At 43.1% G+C, this 20,971-nt stretch overlaps 1 protein-coding gene across 1 annotated transcript in view; it reads left to right on the top strand.

Annotated features, from left to right (window-relative positions):
- LOC137257910 (importin-4-like) overlaps nt 1–20,971 on the top strand; it is a 36,150-nt gene that overhangs the window by 2,703 nt on the left and 12,476 nt on the right. The window contains exons 2-20 of the mRNA XM_067795414.1: nt 295–381; nt 860–945; nt 1,178–1,219; nt 1,682–1,814; nt 2,562–2,698; nt 4,078–4,120; nt 4,597–4,662; nt 5,233–5,334; nt 5,863–5,946; nt 6,152–6,286; nt 9,061–9,114; nt 9,380–9,489; nt 10,225–10,333; nt 10,754–10,892; nt 11,321–11,434; nt 12,171–12,287; nt 13,856–13,979; nt 14,471–14,582; nt 15,241–15,356. Of these exons, the coding sequence (XP_067651515.1) occupies nt 295–381; nt 860–945; nt 1,178–1,219; nt 1,682–1,814; nt 2,562–2,698; nt 4,078–4,120; nt 4,597–4,662; nt 5,233–5,334; nt 5,863–5,946; nt 6,152–6,286; nt 9,061–9,114; nt 9,380–9,489; nt 10,225–10,333; nt 10,754–10,892; nt 11,321–11,434; nt 12,171–12,287; nt 13,856–13,979; nt 14,471–14,582; nt 15,241–15,356 (1,910 nt within the window). The remainder of the gene's footprint in view (nt 1–294; nt 382–859; nt 946–1,177; nt 1,220–1,681; nt 1,815–2,561; nt 2,699–4,077; nt 4,121–4,596; nt 4,663–5,232; nt 5,335–5,862; nt 5,947–6,151; nt 6,287–9,060; nt 9,115–9,379; nt 9,490–10,224; nt 10,334–10,753; nt 10,893–11,320; nt 11,435–12,170; nt 12,288–13,855; nt 13,980–14,470; nt 14,583–15,240; nt 15,357–20,971) is intronic.

The following is a 20,971-nucleotide window of genomic DNA, read 5'->3' as shown; positions in this document are numbered from 1 at the left end:
TGTCTGATAAAGTATTGTCAGCACCATTGATCTTTCACAGAAGCATCTTAGAATTAACAATTACTGGTTACCCTTAATCAGTAAAATTTGCCTGTCCGTTCATACTTTCATGTCATGTACTCCCAAACCATACTTTGCATCATAAAAACTAAAATGAGACGTTAAGAACCAATATCACTGGAAAAATACACACCCTTTCACTGGGAACCTTGTGTTCAGCTTTACTGTCAACATAATACTTTGTCTGAGCTGGAGATGTGATGATGACTTACTATTGTTGTTTTGTGATTCTAGGCAACACAGAGTCTCAGGGAGGCATTTAAGGATCCATCTGCTCTCGGATCTCTGTGTCAGGTTTTGGCAACATCACAGACACCTCAGGTACATGCCATTCATAATTACAGACCTGTGAAGGTCAGGGTAGAACTGGTAAGAAGCGAGTAACGGGATCTTGTGGTCAGATTGGCTGACTTGGTTGGCACATGCGATGTATCCCAGGTCAGTAGATCAATGCTCATGTTGTTGATTACTGAATTGTCTGGTCCAGACTCAATTGTTTACTGACAGCTGCCATAAACAAACAAAACAAAACACAGTTCTTGAGAGACTTGTGAATCCAGATGCTTGCTAGTGACCGTTTATGAGGTATCAGTATTTTTAAAAAAGTGAAGTGAAAAACCCCTGCCAAATTCCATTCCTACTGTTAGCATCATTATGTCCCTTGTGTGTTTGCCTGTGAGATTCAAAGCCAGTAGAATGACCTCCTATGTTCTGCTCATCTTGGCTGAATTCCAGATAAAATTTTCTCTTTACTCTTGCCAAATTTATCATGGTTATGTTGTTTATGTTTCCCTGTCAGATTCGACAATATGCAGCTGTTCTTTTGCGGAGAAAAATCCAGAAGTCAAAGCAGTGGAAGGCATTAATGGAAGATGTCCGCCAAAGGTTAGATAAACATTTGTTGTAGGAGGCATTTTTTCAGCAACTTAAAATGTTTGAAAATAAGAAATAGATTATATCAACTGCATTTGTGTCATAAACCCGATGAATGTGTATGTTGTTGGTACTTTGCACAAAATGATCGTTCAGGTTAACGTAAGGCTGGGGGTATCTGAAGGTGGTATTGTGGATCAGTGCCTTTTGCTGTACATTTCAATTACCTTTTTTAACATTTCAGTATCCGAGACAACATCCTGCAACTTCTTGTTCAGGAATCTGAGTAAGTTGACAACACATGCCGATACCTGTGGATGAGTGAGTGAGTGCACCTAAATCCCTGTCAAATGATGGTTGATGATTGCTGCTGTTGTGCAGGTGATACTTGTCTTCCAGCACACTCGACTGTCAGTGTCACCCTTTCTGAGTGGAGTCTCTGTTGGAATAGATTCCAAACAACTTGTGCTGGTGTTAAGGGGTGACTAAATTGATTGTGAGCTCAGGTTAGTTGACTTTGTGGATAGTGCACCCTAGCACCCTAATGAAGAGGAGCATTAATGACTTGCCTCAGTCCTGGTACAATTATTTTCAGGCTGTTGTAATATAGCTGGAACATTGCTGAGAGATGAGTTCAGCTTCAGATCTTCAACTCTTCCAAATATATGTAACAGTTCAATAACCTTGACACTTGTTGGTGCAGGATATCTTGAAGATGTTTGACTGTTTTTCCAATGGTGTTTTCCAGGAAGAGTGTGCGTAATGCTGTAGCTCAGATTGTGGGAACTGTGGCCAAACATGACTTGCCCACCAACAGCTGGCCACAGGTGTTCGACTTCATGATCACCACCACAAAGGACCCAGATGTAGCAAAGAGAGAGGTAGGGATCACAGAGTGCACTTTGTCAAGCCATCTTTCCATGGATAAGTCTCTAATGTAACAGTCACTTCTTTTGGTGGGGACTTGTGAAGGTCCGGGGTAGAATAGGCCTTCAGCAACCCATGCTTGCCATAAAAGGTGACTATACATGCTTGTCGTAAGAGGCAACTAACAGGATCAGGTGGTCAGGTTCACTAACTTTGTTGACTCACTTATTCGGATGAAGATTTGATCTACCACGCGTGTCCATGTGTTTTAACACCAGGCAAGGTCTGAAAACCTTGATTCATGACCGATCAGATGGGTGATTAGCAGTTCCATCTGACACTAAGTGAATTGTATTTGTCAAATTAAAATGACCATACTGTTTCAAAAGTGTTTTTAACCAAGAAATGTGTGTTTCAACAATGAGGCATAGATGACAGAAATCCAGATATCCAGACGATTACACAAAAACAAATGTCTTCGAATATCCTGGGTCTTGCTTTACATTAGTGCTCATGATTTCAGACACTTCATAGTCTGGTCCAGCTTTGAATATATACAGACTGACATTATATAGCAGTGTTAACAAGCAAGAATACCTGGTTGGATTATTAAAAGGAATAAGTCATAAATGCTATCATAAGGTGTGACAACACAGAAAGGGTTAGTGCATGTTCCCCTGGAGTTGTTTCCAATGGAAATGGCCAATGTCAAACTTGATTCTGCTTTTATCTGACGTATGTCAAAATCATTTGTTTTCCAGCTAGGAGCTTTTGTCCTCTACACAGTGTGTTCAGTGGCATGTGAGCAACTCAAACCACATTTACGGTCTGTCCTGCAACTACTTACAGAGCTGGTCAATGACTCACAGAGTCAACAGGTGCCCTACTATGCTGTCAGGTAGGAGAGATAATCCATACTGGGGTGATTTAGAGGACTTGTTTAGAATTTGATTTTGCATGGTCATTAACTTTGTTCTGGTTTAGTTTATGAATATTTGAATGGATTCAATTGTTGATTGGGTATTTTTGGTATTGATAATCACAGTCACACCTGAAACTGTGTGTCTGGAAATATTGTATTTAGATGACAACTTCTCTAAATGTCAGCTTGTACAACTGTACAGTCCATATTTATAGGGTCACTAGGGGGTCATGTTATTTTAAAAGGTAAAAGTACCTTATATAATTAAATGCTACTTCTTATCAACTTCAAGTAGGTGGGGTAGTCTAGTGGTAAAAGCAAATTCTCATCACGCTGAAGATCTGAGTTTGATTCCCCACATGGGTACAATGTGTGTAACGCCTTTTGGGCATCCCCACCATGATATTGTTGCAATGTTGCTAAAACCAAAGTAAAAGTGAAACTCATCGAATCGTGCTTGTCAAGTGAATTGTTCATTTTGAGAGTGCTGAATAGCAAAGGACAACTTCCTCAAATAATAATAGTTATTTTGTCAGGACATGTTAAATATTCGGGGTGAAACAACTATAGCGATAGGGAAAGTCTATAGCAACATACTACTGTGATAGCAATTGTCTGTTGCGACCAACTATTGCGGTTGTTTTTTCTCCTTGAATTGTCTCATTTGAAGTCATTTCCCTATTGAATGTATAGTTTATATGAAATAAAAACAAGCTGAAGTTGTTTCAGTTCCTTTTGGTAATTGACAAAAAACTTAAAATCAAGGACCGCGGTCTTCTGCAACCCATACTTGCCACAAAAGGCGACTATGCTTGTCGGAAGAGGCGACTAACCGGATTGGATGGTCAGGCTCACTGACTTGGTTGACACGTCATTGGTTCCCCCCTGCACAGATCGATGCTCATGCTGTTGATAACTGGATTGTCGAGCCCAGACTCAGTTATTTACACACATTGCTGCCATATAGAGTGCAGTGTAAAACTAAATGCCCCCACTCACAGTCCCGGAGTAATAGGGTGTTGAAGGGGTAACAGGGTAGATAACTCTAAATCAAAGTGAATGAATCTGATACTGCCTGTACTTTGTACTGCCTCCTTATCAGTAAAAGTCAATTACTAAACTATCGATATTCACACATACTGTCATCCATGCATCATTTGTTTCCCATTTCAAGCTTCGATTAATCAATATTGTAGTCTCAACAATTGCAATCCATTGATAGTTCAATGCGTCGTTGCAGCCTGTGTGCATGTAATGTAGCAGTAGAGTAATATCATTGGATGGGACATAACTATTGTTGATTAATTGTGCTTGATTCTTTTCGCTGTTTGTGATACTTATGTTGTTCTGTATAGGTCTATGACGGAGTTGGTGTTTTTTGTTGGAGATGACGAGGGTGTAAGTTGAAATACTTCACTTTTTAAAAAATGAAATCTGAAGATGTCTGTGAGCAATGTAGATTTTATAATTCAAACTAAGTTGATCAAAAGTTTTGTTTAAATTGTTTATTAATATATTTTGCAAACATAATTGAGAACCGTGTTCCATTTAACATATTGAACCATTTGTTTTTTTCAGTAACTCAACATAAATCATTGGTTGTCAGGCTTGCAGTGTCAACACTTTGACCTGGTGGCCAGACTGGCTGACTTGTTTGATACATGTCATCTTATCCCAATAGCATAGATTAATGCTCATAGTGTCGATCACTGGACTGCATAGACATGCTGTTGATTGTCTCTTTCAGATGGATTATGTACAGACTGCTGCCTTATGGCTGGAATATTGCTGAGTGTGGCATTAAACAATAAACAAAACAAAATCTTGCATTGTACAAGAACACTTCCTGATTATCAAATGTTTGTCGTTTTCAGAAATTTATTCAAACCAGTGTACCTCGAATTGTTCAGATAGTGAGAGAGCTGTCCCTTCAAGATGAGGTTAGTCAGTTATACACCTGTGAAATATGGATGGGTGAAAAGGTCACCTGGTCTCTGGAAGGATGTGATCTTATGTTTTCTTAGGTTGTCTTGTTTTGGGTTTATTTGGGCCTCCATAAGCATTTTACACTTTTAACTTTTCCAAAATCAAAATTGTCAGAATGTTTTCAATTTAAGTTTGTGTGGATATTGTTTGGTATTCATGTTTATTAGAGTTCAGGTTTTCAATATACATGGTTGTTCTCTTTGATTTAGTTTTTAGAAAAAATTCTTTAAAACGCTAAGGACCAGAAACTTGAAACTTAATGAGATTGTCACTGTATGTAGTTCAAAGTTTCTTTGAAACATCTTCACTGGAAATCCAATATGGCTGCCAGCAGCAGACTGGAATACACATTATATTGTTTTTCGGTACCACCAGAACCATGGGACCAATGGGATTATTCTTCTCATATGTGTTCTTACCAAATATTATAAGTCACCTCTTACCCAATGTAGTCTTGCTTGGAAGAGGTTGGAATATGTATTTGTGTCTTGTCACTTGTCACACTGTGTGTTTGACCTTCCCAGGACAAGGCGTGTGAGGTTATGGAGCTGTTTGATGAGCTGCTTGAGACAGAGGTAGCCATTATCATGCCGCATATACGTGTCATTGTCGAGTTTAGTTTGGAGGTGAGTATAGGATACGCTGTGGCTAGACATTAGCCTGCTTGATGATTTTGGTATGCCTAACAATGCTTACTTCGGAAGCAAAATTTGTGGTCATATTGGTGTAATTGCTACGTAGCAGCAGCAGTAGTTTTTTTCTTATCCTGACTCATGCTTAATTGCTTATCTCTTCCTCACTGTGAAGGTAGTGGAACACTTGAAAACCCTTGAAGTTCCCTTCTAAAAGAAGTGGACATGAATACACTCACCCACTGGAAACCTCCCTTTTCCCGCCATAAAAGTCACATGACCCACCATGCTTGTCACTCTCCTATCAAAAACACCCGACATGAGAATACTAGAATTCAGCAGAGAGGAAGAGATAAGCAATTAAGCATGAGTCAGGATGAGGAAAAATTATCAGTTTTATTCAGAAAGTTACATTATTATTAGTAGTAGTAGTAGTAGCAGCAGCAGCAGCAATTAATCAATTTTAAAAATGAAGAACTATCAATTCATGCTCTTTATTTCTTTCTGCTTGTGTATTTTCAGTTAGCAGCAAATGGTGAACTTGGAGATGCAGTAAGGGTCAAGGGCATGTCCTTCATAAGTTCACTCACAAGACTCAAGAAGAAGGTACATGCAGCATGAATTGTGTCATATGTCATCATCATGAGTGTGAAAAAATATACTCACTCACTATCACTCATTCAGCTCATGCACACAGTCACATGTTCCCCAAGGCTATCGTGTCTGGTAGACTGATACAGGAAAATAGCACCTAGTAGTTGCAAATTGCTGATGTGAAATTAAGCAATGTTCTCACTCACTCATTCACCAGGCGATCATGAAGCAGAAACTGGTGCCAACCATCCTGCAAGTAATGTTCACTGTCATGACAACCATGGAGGAGGAGGAGGATACTGAAGAGGACGAGGACATTGAGTCACACTCACCTGGACAATACGCCCCACAGGTATGGTTGTCACATTAAAGCTTGGCTTGTTTTAAGAGATGTTAAGCTACTTTCACCAGATGCAACCTAAGTTACATACCAAATTCCAGTTGCAACGTAGTGTGTTAAAATGTCAGGGGTTTCAGTGCAAATAGACATGTGTCTGTGATGTAGTACCCTTGATACTATAGCAACAAGAAGACACAGCGGATCCCTGTTTACAGGAGCTGTCTTAGCCTAGACATGTCTAAGAATAGCAGTGTTTCAGTGCCATAGCTATACAAAGTTTAGAAGAAAAATGAGCTATTTATGATGTTAGATTCAGTGTTGATTTATTTCTTTAAAAAATTACTTGGACCTTGTGCAAGTAAGACATATAACAAGTAACAAAGCACTACAGTCGGGCCGCGTTAGTCCAGATACCGATAATCTGATTCCCGCGATATCCAAACAATAACTAGCTGTAACCAATCTTGTTTACTATGTAAACTCATTACCTGTTGATTCATTAATCCGGTGCTTCACTCTCTGTATCCGGACGTTAATTAGTGGTAACAGATTAGCTAATTACACATAGTTTTGCTTCATTAATCCGGCAGTACATCAAAAAGGTTCCGATGATCCCCTCACACCGTGAACCCCATTCAGTGGTAATTGTTAAGTGACACTTCCGAGTTGAACATAGTTTGTGATTTTGATCAATTAGTAGGTCTCACTTTTGGTTAGTTTGAGTAATGCCTGTCATGCTTACTTGCTGTATAAAACACCAATCGTGTCAAAATTATAAGGTTATAACATGGACGAGACGGGGTTGTTTTATAAACTCAGACCAAATGACACCCTTTCAAACAAGGGATGCCATGTCAAAGGGAAGTAACTCTACTGTAGTGGTGTTCATAAAAGTTCGTTTCAGTAGTCCGTACGTTTCACTATCTGAACGTTTTTTGTTGAAAAACAGAATTGTCCAGATTAACGCAGCCTGACTGTAAATCACACCCTGCTAAAGAAACATTTATGAACATGAATTCACAATAGACATTGATTTTAATTAGACATGATAGACATAAAATTCGTGTTTAAAACTCTCGTCTTTTAGACGAAGTTTTAAACTAAACTTTTGCCAGTAAACACGAAAATGACCTCTAAGTTCGTCTCAAATGCCTCCTAACGGAGATCAGCCCGCTTTCACATGCTTTTCTTTTATATATGACGCGCTGCGCACATTGCTTACTGCCAAAGGCATATGGTACTTTGGTATCTGTATGTACAAGTGCCGTAGAAGGAAGTCACTTCTGAGTTGAACTGTATTTCATTACTCGCTGGTGGAAGATACCACGGATAAAAAAGAACTAACTGGTATTACACAGTGGTTAATGTTTAGGGGGAGGAGGATACTGGAAAGTTCTTTGTTGATGTTGAAAACTTTGAGACGTTATATGTTAAGATGGAAGAAATGCAGTCAGTGACCTTAGCAACCCGTTGCTAGGCGAGCATCACAAATTTTATGCTGATATATGACTATGAGAAAGAGATCACAATTTATATCATAGGGTATTCTGACGTGTTGGTGAATTTGTGGTGATCTCTGTGCGCCATTCCACAAAGACTGTGTTTGAGGTATAGGAGTAATGATTTTAACAGTCAGATTTAAGCCTCAGTTAAAAACTGACCTGTACACTCACTGGCTCTGTTAGCTAAGATCAAACATGTTTCATCTTTTCAAAAGTATCCTTTTTTATTGTGTAAAATCTTGGTCTTTTGTGATCAGCACTGAAGAGGTATCTTCGTTTTAAGTTCATCTTTGACAATAATCATTTTAATAAAAATATGGTTTTTGAGTTATTTTGCCATATCAGTGAAAGCCATGGGACATTAATTCACATAATTACAATGAGATCTGTTGCTGTGTTTATGTGGTCAGAGTCCACAAGGTGGGGACAGCCCAAGCAAAGTGGCTTCACAGGTGAAATGGACAAAGTTATTTTCTTGTAATTTTTGTCTGGTCTGTTATTTTTCTTTAAATGTTTACACCCTGTTTGTTGGCTTGACCTGTTCGTTCAATTCATCAGATATGTGTTACCTAGTTTTTCTCTTTTTGTTCATTAATTTTGGAAACATCGCAGTAATTGTGATGTTTTTGTCCTTATCAATCATAAGCTGGTGCTGTCAGGTCTCACACATGTATATCACTGTTTAAAATCTGTATACACGTTTTTATCATCGTGCAGGAATCACTAAGCCCAGTTGTCGAAGGTGCCACATTTTGCACCTTGGTTATACCAGGAACTTACAAACACTGGTTTGAATCCTGGTTTGCCCAGTTGTTTCTAGCATGATACCTGTGCTTGTGATTACCAGAGTGGTGACATCTAAGACCTGTCTTACTTTTAGCATTACTCTCCAATAATCCTGCATTGCTGTGAATAGAATGTTATTGAAAGTAGTGTACAAGCACCTCCTGTAGTGGTTAGAACATCTGGCTGGAGATCCAAAGGTCACAGGTTTAAAACTTGTCCGCGTCATACCAAGATACATTAATATATTGTTGATCCCTGCTGGCGTTTGGCATATGGGTATAAGGACTGGTCAGCTTGGCTTCAGTATAGTATGTCAGTGTGTAAAGCTTTAGCTGAGGCAAGGTATCTTAGTGAGCTAGCGCTATAAAACCAGCTTAAGTCTGGGCTAGCCACACATGCACATTATCATATAACCGAAATATTCTCCAGTATGGCATTAAACCCCATTTAACTTCAGTTTCACACATCTCAGTGTTGATCATTGTATTCATTTTACAGGTAATCGACACATTGGCTCTTCATCTACCTCCAGAGAAGCTTGTCCCAGAAGTGGTAAGTTAATACATTTTGAATAAAGAAGTAAAAAGTCTAAAATGGTTTAGTTCCCTACATCCCTATAGAATGTATGTGTCATTTTGGTTTCATCAACTACACTGTACAGTTAATGTAATGGATGCAATTTTTCAGTTTTGTTTAGGTAATATAGATATTGTCGACTTCAGATGTAATGAGAAAGCATGTGCCTGCTAGCTATGGTAAATGTAAGGAAACCATGTGTGTTGTTGCTGTGGTAACTGTAAGGTGCGTCTTCTTTAAGATGCCTCTAGTTGAGAGCGGCCTGGCAAGTGACAAGCCTGGGTTCCGGAAGGCTGCGTACATCGCCATGGCTGTCATTGCTGAGGGATGTGCCGACTACATCATGAACAAGTAAGCTACTGTATCAGCTTGTCAACATCATCCCAATACTGCAGCCCTTCATGATGGAAACATGACTCTTTAATGAGCACAGTGTGGGAAGCTCTTTCTTGTCTCCAGGAGTGTTTTCCTGTAATATTTCATTTGTCAGATTAGATCATCATTAACTCATTCACTTGAAGCAAAAATTGGATTTGAGTAGGTAGGGTCAGGGTTTGTTTCAACTGACTCACTCACTGACTCACTCACTGACGGACTCACTCACTCACTGACGGACTCACTCACTCACTCACTCACTCACTCACGAGGGCCCAGTGGGAGCCACCAAAAGACACTGGTTTGTTTCACAACATAGATAAAATTGTAAGAAGCCCATGTCTCATTTGTTTATTAATTGTTACTATTTGTTCATAAAACAATGGGGATGGTGGAACTGAATAGTGCGTAAAGTGTCAACTCGCCGAAGATCCAGGTTCGATTCCCCACCACGGGCACAGTGTGTGAAGCCCATTTCTGGTGTCCCTCGATGTGAGACTGCTGGAACATTGCTAAAAGTGGCGTAAAACCATGCTCGCTCACTCACTCAACTATAAAACACAATGCATTACACATGTTTAACAACCCATGTTTAGATTTTGTTTAAGAGAGGAATTGCTTTTTGTTGTCTCTGAATTTGTTGAATTGATTGTAGTGGTTGTATTTTACCCAGGATGCTGAAAATGTCACTATTATTCTTACTATCCCCAGACACCTGAATGCAATCCTGCAGTGTGTATGTAAAGGCCTGAATGATCCAGATCCCATTGTTAGAAACTCAGCCCTGTTTGCCTTGGGACAGTTCTCCGAGCATCTGCAGGTAACCATAGCAATACAGATTGGCAGGGACCTGTGTAAATCACAGGACACAGTGTCAACCCATGCTTGCAAGAGGCGACTAATGGGATTGGGTGGTCAGACTCACTGGTTTTGATAACAATTATGGCAGATGAACAATAAGTGGCAGAGATAATTGTTCTGACTGTGCATCCAGGGATTTCAATTGTTTTGGTATTTCATAAAAACAAAAACTGTCATATGTTGAATACTGCTGAGTGCAACGAACAGTTATTAATAGCAGTGTGCTTCTGTTTACAAGTTTCACCATGCACATGAGAAATGAAATGTTTTGCCAAATACAATGGCATGCCATTCTGTTTAAGATCAGTGATGGAGAAATTATATGGACATTTAAATCTGTCGAAAATCAAAACTTAAATTGTTTCCTTCTCCATTACAGCCAAACATCAGCAAGTTTGCCTCGGAGTTACTGCCCCTGTTGTTCCAGTATCTTGGTCGTGCTACGCAAGAGGCCGACAAGAATCCCAAGGGTCTCACCAAAAGCTATTACGCTCTGGAAATGTTTATTGAAAATCTAGGTGTGTACATAGTTTGTTTTAAGCCAGAGTGGAGATAATACTTCTCAGTCTCGCACTCAGCAATCAAGAGACCATGTAGGATTGAAATCAACTCAAAATAAAGTTTGGTGCCATTTTAAGGGGTGGCACAGGCTGTAGTAGTTGATGTTTTAGTTGATGCAGAAGTATTGTGAAAATTAAAAATACTTTTGTAAAGTATTATGAGCCTGATCATAATCAACTCAACTCAAAATAAAGTTTGGTGCCATTTTAAGGGGTGGCACAGGCTGTAGTAGTTGATGTTTTAGTTGATGCAGAAGTATTGTGAAAATTAAAAATACTTTTGTAAAGTATTATGAGCCTGATGATGTTCAAACTGTCAATAACTTCTTGACAAGAATTCAAGACATAATGGGTCATGGAAGAATTTGTACCTTTGTGATTTCTAGAAAAAGAAATTCTTCCATTTTTGCCGAACCTGATGGAACACCTGTTGATTGTGTTGAAGAGTTCCCCATCAATGAGAGCCAAGGAGCTGGCCATCAGCGCACTAGGAGCTGCAGGTGAGTCTATCTGACCCCTCTTGAGAATTCCCCTTCCTCACATTGTGCCCTGTAGATCACCCCTTGCCCCTACAGGTTGCCCAGCGTAACACCGCCATCTCCCACTCATGCCCCTACGTGCCTTGTAGACCAGCCCCAGCCTACATTTGGTGCCCTATTGACCTACCCCTCCCTTACTGTACCCTGTACATCACCCCAGCCTACACACCGTGCCCTTTAGATCACCCCCAGACCCCACACACTGTACCCTGTACATCACCCCAAGAACCCAAACTGTACCCTGTACATCACCCCTTGACCACACACTGTATCCTGTACATCACCTACAGACCCCACACTGTACCCTGTACTTCACCTCCAGACTTGACACTGTATCCTGTACATCACCCCCAGACCCCACACTGTACCCTGTACATCACCTCCAGACCCCACATTGTATCTTGTACATCACTCCCAGACCTCACACCGTATCTTGTACATCACCCCCAGACTCCACACTGTACCTTGTACATCACCCCATGCCCCACTCTGTATCCTGTACATCACACCATGCCCCTACAGATTTCCCAGTGAAGCACTGCCTGTCCCCACCCAGCCCCCCACCCCATGCCCCACTGAACCTTGGAGATCACTCCCAACCCCAACACCGTGTCCTGTACATCACCCCTAACCTCCACACTGTGCCATAACTGAGCAACTGCAGCCCTCAATCTCCACTTGTGTTTCACTCTTGTAGCTCTGGCGGCCAAGGAGGGCCTGGTGCCATACTTCCCTGAGGTGATGGATCACTTCAAAGTTTACCTCACTGCCGTCGACAATGAAGACATGAGAAAACTACAGATACAGACTATAGGTATGATAGTATAGAGCTACAGATAAGATGAAAGTTTAAATATGGAGGTGACTTTTGCATTTAAAAATAAATAAATAATGCCAGACAGATAGTAAATCTTTCCTCCCCTGTCAAGACTTCACTAATTACTGCCTGTTGATAAGATAATGTAATTTCTTCATTGTTTGCATCCATGATTATCAAAGGTATTATGTATTTATCCATTTTTAATGAATGCCCTGACCCGTTTAACAATCCTCCATAGCTCCCGTCTCTCTCGTAAGAGTAATTTGATTTCACAGCTATTTTGAGTCCAGTGCACTGTGCTTCATTATCCCCCCAGCATGTAATGTGGGGGGATGTAGTTGACGCCTTGTCCGTCCGTCCCCCATCCGTCCGTTTGTCTGTAATAATTTTGTTTCCGGAGCATAACTCAGAAACCGTTCAGTATTTTTAGACCAAACTTGATAGATATAGTAATCTCAGCGTATGGTTGTGCCTTTTGCTATTTACAGATTTTGGGCATTTATATATATATATTATTTTTTTTCCATGGAACTTTTTGGTGTTAGTCTTATGGTGGGGTGGGCTTCGTTTCTGGAGCAGAACTCAAAAACAGTTCAATATTTTTCTGCAAAGCTTGGTAGATATAACAGTCGGAACCTATAGTGGTGCCTTTTGGTATTTACAGGTTTTTATGAGTTATTATTTTATCAGTTTCCATGGAAATGTTTCAGATAGTAGTTTCAAAAGTGAGAGGTGTGTTTGGTTTCCGGAGCAGAGCTCCAAAACTTCTTCATATCTGTCAGTGTTACTTGGTAGATATGTGTGGCAGACCCCAAAGTGGTGCCTTTTGCTATTTACATGTTTTTCTCATTTATTATTTTCTCTGTTTCTATGGAAACGTTTCAGACTTGGTCTCAAAATGGAGGGATGGGCTTCGTTTCTGGAGCAGAATTCAAAAACTATTCAATATTTTTCTGCAAAACTTGGTAGATACATCAATCGGAACCTAAAGTGGTCTTTGCTATATACAGGTTTTTGTGATTTATTATTATATCGGTTTCCATGGAAACGTTTCGGACTTGCTCTCAAAAGTGAGGGGAGTGTTTGGTTTCCAGAGCAGAACTCCAAAACTTCTTAATATCTGTCAGTGTTACTAGGTAGATATGTGTGGCAGACCCCAAAGTATTGTCTTTCGCTATTTACAGGTTTTTATGATGTATTATTTTCTCGGTTCCATGAACACGTTGCTGATTTCGTTTCTGGAGCACAACTCGAAAACCATTTCATATCTTTCAAAAGATCTTGGCAGATATATGAGACAGATCTTGAAGTGGTGACTTTTTTTTATTACAGATATATGGCATTTATTATATTTTTCATGAATTCCATGGAAACAATTTTGACTTGGTCTAAAAAGGCAATAAGTAACTGTCAGATGATTTGTCCTTTCAAATATGTGGGGGCTGGGGGGATATGTCATGATGAATATTTTGGGAGTATTATCCTGACAAAATCGAGAAATGCTATGCTGTCTCAGTAATGGATTCTACTACCTATCGATATTCATGCATAATCCCTCTCAGATACCCTTGGAGTGCTTGCAAGGAGCGTGGGTGACGAGACGTTCCTGCCACTCTGTAAAGAGTGTATACAGTTCGGCATCAACCTGCTGGAGAATGCTGATGATCCAGATGTGAGACGTTGCGTGTAAGTAGATATGTGTATGACCACAGAAGAAAAGCTGTGTTTGTGTGTTCATCCTCAGCCTGTGTGCTTCTGTTTGACTGTGTTTGTATCTTCAGGTACCACCTGTATGACTTTGTTTTGAATGTCCAGGGTACAGTCTATTTGTTTTTGTGTCAAGGTACGCTCTGTATGTCCAGATAATGCTTGCTTGACTGTTATATCTTGTGGTATTGCCTGTTTTACTGTGTTTGTCAATGTTTGTCTAGGTAAATCATGTTTGACTGTGTTTGTGTGTCCAGGTACATCATGTTTGACTGTGTTTGTGTCTCCAGGTACAGTTTGTTTGACTGTGTTTATGTCTCTAGGTACAGACTGTTTGTGTATCCAGGTACATTATGTTTGACTGTGTTTGTATGTCCAGGTACATCATGGGTGACTGTTTGTATCTCCAGGTATAGCATGTTTGATGGTATCACCAGGTACAGCCTGTTTGACTGTGTTTATATCTCCAGGTACAGCCTGTTTGCTGCTGTGTCAAACCTGATGAAGGGGGAGATGGGAACATACCTGGCTAAAATAGTGCACTACATGCTGCTGTCTGTCAAGTCAAATGAGGGCGTTACGGTGAGTTAGTCCTGACACTCTGGGATCAGTCCAAGATTATCACTTATATACCACCAGAAAGTCTCATACACCAACAGAAAGCCCCATACAACACCAGTTGGCTGTCATGCTCATTGGCCTCATTCATTCACTATCAGTCCTTTTGTAATCCACGAGAGTTTCATTCTGACCAATAACAGTCTATCACCTCTTTATTCTGGCTAATAACAAAGCCACTGAATTTCAGTCTGACAATTGCAGTCTTTGACTGTCATATTCAGAGCAGTTACAATCTTTTTACAACCCCCTGAACAAGCACTATCTCTTACAACCTCTTTTCACCAATCACATTCTAGTACAGCCTCTTTTTGACCAATGAAAATCTCAAAGGGCCTCTTTTTGACCGATCAGAATCTCTTATAGTCTCTTTCTGACCTATCACAATCTATAACAGCTCACAATCTTTTATAGCGTCTTTGTTTCTGACCAATCACAATCTTTTTACAACCACTTTCTGACCAATCACAATTTATTGCAGCCTCTTTCTGACCAATCAGAATCTCTTATAACCTCTTTCTGACCAGTCTCACTTTATTGCAGCTCACAATCTTTCATAGCCTCCTCCTGACCAATCACTGTCTTTTTTATCCACTTTCTGACCAATCACTATCTGTTACAGCCTCACTTCAAAGAGGAAGCAGAGCAAGTGGCCATATTTAATGATGGTGATTTCCAGGATGAAGAAGATATAGGAGATGATGATGAAGAGGATGATGATAACAACAAAATCGAAGGGTAGGATGATATGCTTTGTAAAACATGCATTACTGCTTGAGAAGTATTAGATGAGCCAGTGCAGTGAACATGTTTATGACCAGCAGGCGGGGCAGTAATGTGGACGAATACACTTGGTTGCTACAGGTAGATTGGTGATTAAGCACATGCAATACATGTTGACCATCACATGAAATCAATGCCGTTGCTGTTTAACATGTGTCTTGTGGAGCGTTTTAGGTCCACGGTAGTATGATATAACAATCAAAACACGATTCACATTAGGAAATTGAACTTTTTAATATTTAGACGACAACCTGTTTCTTCTTGTTTCAAATGGAATATTCTGGAGGGTGTTCCCATATATGCAAATTGGGGTCATTTTTTAGGTTGTGGCTCATCTAATACTTAGATCTGATAGGAACTGTGGTGTAGCCTAGTGATTAAAGTGTTAGCTTGTCATGTTGAAGACCAGAGTTCAATTCCCCATATGGTACAATATGTGAAGCCCATTTTTGGTGTGCCATGCTGGAATATTGCTGGAATATTGCTAAAAAAAGGCATAAATTATATCTACATGTGTTATGAATCTAGGAACCTGTGTGTTTCGATTTTCTTGCCCCAAAACTTGCCATTTCCATAACTCACAAAACAAATGCTTACTGTTTCTTGTTTGCCTGGTTGTGACATGACCGCATGTACCATCTACTGTGATGTAGCAAAATTATTGCTAAATAAGCATTAAACCATAAGCAAACAGAATATTGTGGATGCTGTAAGCCACTGATGTGCCTCATCATGACAAGATGCAGTTGTGGCATTCTTTTTCAGAAGAAGTCCTCCTTGGGGTACATATATAGCATTAAAATGTCCATTTAAAAATGCCTACGACAGTTGTAACAATATTGAATAAATATTTTACAAAACAAAAAACTCGTTTTTGTCTTGTGAGACCACCCCTACAGGGCCCCCACCCGGGCCCCTTAACAGCCAAGAGCAGGCAACTCTCGCCGTGTACCTCATACCTCACTTTTCATGCTGTCGTCATTGAGGACAGTCGTCCATCAGCAAGCTCTCATATTTAGAGAACCTACGAATTGAAGAGAAATGAGTGAGAAAGCTACGAAAACTGTATGTATGGTTCCTTTTTAACGCACGGGCGGTATTAGGAATGCATATTTCACTCTTTTTCATTCATGAAATGTTGTAACTTTCCGTGGCTACCATGGTCTTCAGCCATGTGGCTGACAAGATGGCGGGCGGCACGTACCTGGTGGTTATTTCTTCTGCCTATTCTTTTAGGTGGTTTTAAATACAAACCGGATATTTGTATGGTTTTCTACCTTTCTTTTCCATGATAAAGAAATCCTTATATGCTATTGTATGTTTTCATAAATAGCTTTCTTATTATTTAACGGTTAAATATCACCAGTGCGTATTATTGTTTCTGTTAAATACTCATGTGTTTGTTGGATTAACGGGCCTTGCTATTAATCATAGCACGGTTCGGTTTTTTCCAGTTCAAGGGGTGTGCTACTTGTAACGCAAAACTCCCCCCGAGGGATAAGCATATTCTGTGCCTGCGTTGCTTGGCGGAGGAAGCTCACGACGAGCAAGGATGCACCATATGTCAGGACTTTTCCCCTAGGGCTCAAAAATCCCGTCATGCAGACTTGATCTTTTATAGATCTTTGATCCAGGCGGGGGGGGATATTTGGGCTCAGGAGCCGCCTTCAAAAAAAGCCAAAAAAGATATTAAGAAGGCGTCTTCGGCTTCAGTCTCGGGGGGGGGATACGGCAAAACCAGCGAAGGGTACTTCGGCTCCACCTCCAGCGGTGGCTTCTACCTCCGCAGCACCTCCCACTGAACCCTCGCAACCGTTAACATTTGATTTACTTTCGTCTTTGTTACAGCAGCAAATGGCGTCGGTGCATACCCTGATTTCGGACGCGATGTCCGGTCTCCGTCAGGAGATCGGTGTTCGTCCGGAGTCGGGTGTGTATCCGGCTTCGGCTTCCATGTGACTCCCCAGCCACGCCTCTGGCGCCGGTGTGGGGACTTCCATTAGGGGTGCGCAGGAACCGACTTTAGAGTCGGTTGCCAGCCACTCCGAGGTTGCCAGTGTTGGTCATGGGACCATACCTATGTTGGGAGCGTACCGGCGATCCGCCACCCAGATTCAGTCTCGGGCGTCGGGTCTATGGCGTCGGGCCGCTCGGCTCTGCTCGGGCCTCTCTCTCTTTCGGATGTTCCCTCGACCGATCCCCCGGAGCTATCCTTAGATGACAGATCTGAGGTGTCACTCATGGGGGATCGCGCGGAGGAGATAATGGAGGAGGGGGAGGACCGGGGTGGGTCGAGTGAGTTTTCGTTTTCGCTCGGCGCCTCGCTGAGGCAGGTACGGGAGCGTATCGCTTCTGTCCTGCCGCAGGTCGTGGTTGCTTCGGCGACACCTGACCCCGAGGATTTCCGACTGCCGGGTGAGGCTTTTGCCCCAGCCAAGGTGGTGGATTCTCGGTTGCGCATCCTCCCTTCTATATTGTCAGAAGTGATTAACCCTCTTATAACGGGAGCGCGGTCACGCTTCGATTTGCCGGAGCTAGACCGACGTTACCTTATGGGTGATCTTGACTTGTATAACCCTCCAGTGGTCGACGACTGTATCTATGCATCGGTCGCCCTGGGGGGTTCCTCTGGCAGCTCCTTAGCTTCACCTAAGCAAGGACGCCGCCTGCCTCCGTTCACCTCTAACGTTACTGCCCTCAAATCGGCTTATAGGTCGTTTGAGGAGCAGTACCGAAATGCAGCTCAATGCCTTAAAGTCACAATACACGCCGCATATACTTTGGTATTGCAGCGTCGGCTTGTTGACGGCGGCGGTGTTGAGGAGGAGTGTGTTTCCCCAACGCTCGCTCAACAGCTTACGGAGGTGCAGTCACATCTGGCGCGGGACTCGATCAGGTCCTCGGCGTGTCAGATGATGTCTGCAGTTATGGGCCTCCGTAGACTGTGGCTGTCCGTGGCACGGTATTCGCCGGCCACTCAACAAGCGCTACTTTCACTGCCATTCCGGATGGGATCTACTCTCTTCCCGGGAGCGGCATCAGTAGTCCGGGAGGCCGCGGAGGCTGTGTCTACATTCAAGGAGTCTAAACCCTTGTTAGAACAGCCTCACACTTCTCGTGCGCGTCCCCCGGTGCTTTCCTCCGCTTATCCTTCGGCTCCGGCCAAGGACTCTGCTAAGTGGGCACAGCCCTTGCAGGCGCGGAAGGGTAAGGGTAGGGGCAAGGGCAAGGGCAAGGCTGCCGCGCCCCAGCATCCTTTTCCGAGGAAAGGGAAGTCGGCCCCGGCTTCCCAGTAAGTCATCCTCCGGAGCCCTTGCAAGTGAACCCGAATCAAGCAGTCGGAGCACTGCCGACGTCGGGCATTCATTGCCTTCTGCCAAACCTTCCTGTGGGTGGCCGCCTTTCCCACTTCCTGTCGGATTGGGAAAAGGTAACCTCCAACCCCTGGGTCCTATCCACACTCAGGGACGGCCACTTACCACTATGGAAGAGAGACCCGCCTCCCTTTTCCTGAATTCGGCGCACTCCTGTGCCGGTAGTTCCGGAGAAAGCCGAGGTTCTCCGCGCCGAGGTTCAGTCTTTACTGGACAAGGCGGCCATCGAGGTGGTTCCAGGGGGCCAGGAACAAGAGGGATTTTACTCCACTTGTTTCCTGGTCACCAAAAAGGACGGAGGGTTCAGACCGATTCTCAATCTCAAACGGCTGAACACTATGCTGCAGGTACCGTCATTCAAGATGGAGACACTACGGTCAGTGATCTCATCTGTAGAAAGAGGCGACTGGCTTACGTCCATCGACCTCAAGGATGCGTACCTGCATGTTCCGATGCATCCCGAGTTCAGGAAGTACCTGCGGTTCTCCTTCGACGGGGTATGCTATCAGTTTCGGGTGCTTCCCTTCGGCATTGCTACGGCTCTGAGGGTATTCACCAAGCTTATGTTAATCCCAGAGCAAGTGGCCAGGTCACAGGGCAGGTGTTGTCACCCGTACCTGGACGATTGGCTTATACGAGCACTTGCCGCTCACTTGAGTCGAGACGCAACATTCGCCATAATGTGTATTCTCACCAGGTTGGGCTGGATTATCAATCTCAAGAAGTCAGACCTAGTTCCTACACAGGATCTGATCTTCTTAGGCGCACGGTTTGACACAGCGAGAGGCATAGTCTCCCTGTCGCCGGATCGGATCTCCAAAGTTCAGAGAGTTGTTATGCAATTCCTCGAGTCCCCCTCGGCTTCGGCTCGGGTTTGGCTCCAGTTGCTAGGCAACATGGCAGCGACGGTGGACGTTGCTTGGAGGGCGCGGTTGAGGATGCGACCCATTCAGTACGCCTTGGCGCGAATGTGGTCCCACGGCAGGAGTTACGAGATGATTCTCCTCACTCCGGAGTGGCTCCTTCCTCATTTACGGTGGTGGACAGTGGTAGGGAATCTATCCAGGGGGTTACACCTGGACGCTCCCTCACCAACCCTTTCAATTCAGACGGACGCTTCCCTCACAGGGTGGGGTGGCGTGCTGGGCGCCCATTCAGTTTCGGGCCTATGGTTACGGCACGAAACGCGCCTGCACATCAATGTGCTCGAATTGAGAGCTGTCCGGCTAGTGTTCCAACACTTTCGGGAGACGGTTCGAGGCTGTGTGGTACGTCTAGAGATGGACAACCAGACGGCAATGACCTATATCCTGAAACAGGGCGGTACGGTTTCTCCGTCCCTCCTAGAGGAGGCGTGGCACTTTCTACAGTGGTGCGACCGGTTCAATGTTCGGGTGCGTCCCGTGTATCTCCCCGGGGTGGACAATGTTCGAGCAGACGCGCTCTCTCGACGTGTCCTAGCTCCTCACGAGTGGATGTTGCATCGGGAGATATTCGGGATTATCTCCCGGTTGTTCGGATCGTTCCAGGTGGATCTGTTTGCCTCTGGGGGGACGAACCAGATTCCGGTGTTTTGTTCTCGGATACCGGATCCGAGAGCCATCGCTCAGGACGCTTTCCAGCTCGATTGGACGGACAGGGTATTGTGGGCATTCCCACCTCTGCCGCTGATTCCCAGGGTCCTCTCGCAGCTTGCCACCCAACCAGCTCGACTGTTAGTGCTTCTTGCTCCTCTTTGGTCGTCTCAAAGCTGGTTTCCGGTAATGATGATTGCCTCCTGTCCTTTTACCCTTTCGACCGGACTTACTATCCCAGAACGGAGCGCCGCACCCGAATCCCAGGATTCAGTGGGTGGCCTGGCCACTGTCAGGAATCGCCTCCAAGCGAGCGGAATTTCTGCACCAGTTGCAGACACAATTCTGGCTTCGCGGAGGGATTCGACAAACGTTCAATATGAGGATAGATGGGCCTGTTATGCGCGCTGGTGTGTCAACAGGGGGATTCTTGATCCCTTTTCTTCAACTCTAGTTGAAGTACTGGAATTTTTGCAGTCCCGGTTAGAGTCAGGCCTAGCCCCCTCTACTATCCGGGGCTATTCCACGGCCATTTCGGCATTTCATATTCCTGTTGACGGTGCTCTCTTGGGCTTTCTCTCCAGCTGTTAACGTGGAAGGCTGCCTTTGTTGTGGCGGTAAC

Source organism: Haliotis asinina, chromosome 12 (assembly GCF_037392515.1).
Source record: "Haliotis asinina isolate JCU_RB_2024 chromosome 12, JCU_Hal_asi_v2, whole genome shotgun sequence".
Classification (NCBI taxonomy): Eukaryota; Metazoa; Mollusca; class Gastropoda; order Lepetellida; family Haliotidae; genus Haliotis; species Haliotis asinina.
This window is presented reverse-complemented; position numbering and strand designations above follow the sequence as displayed.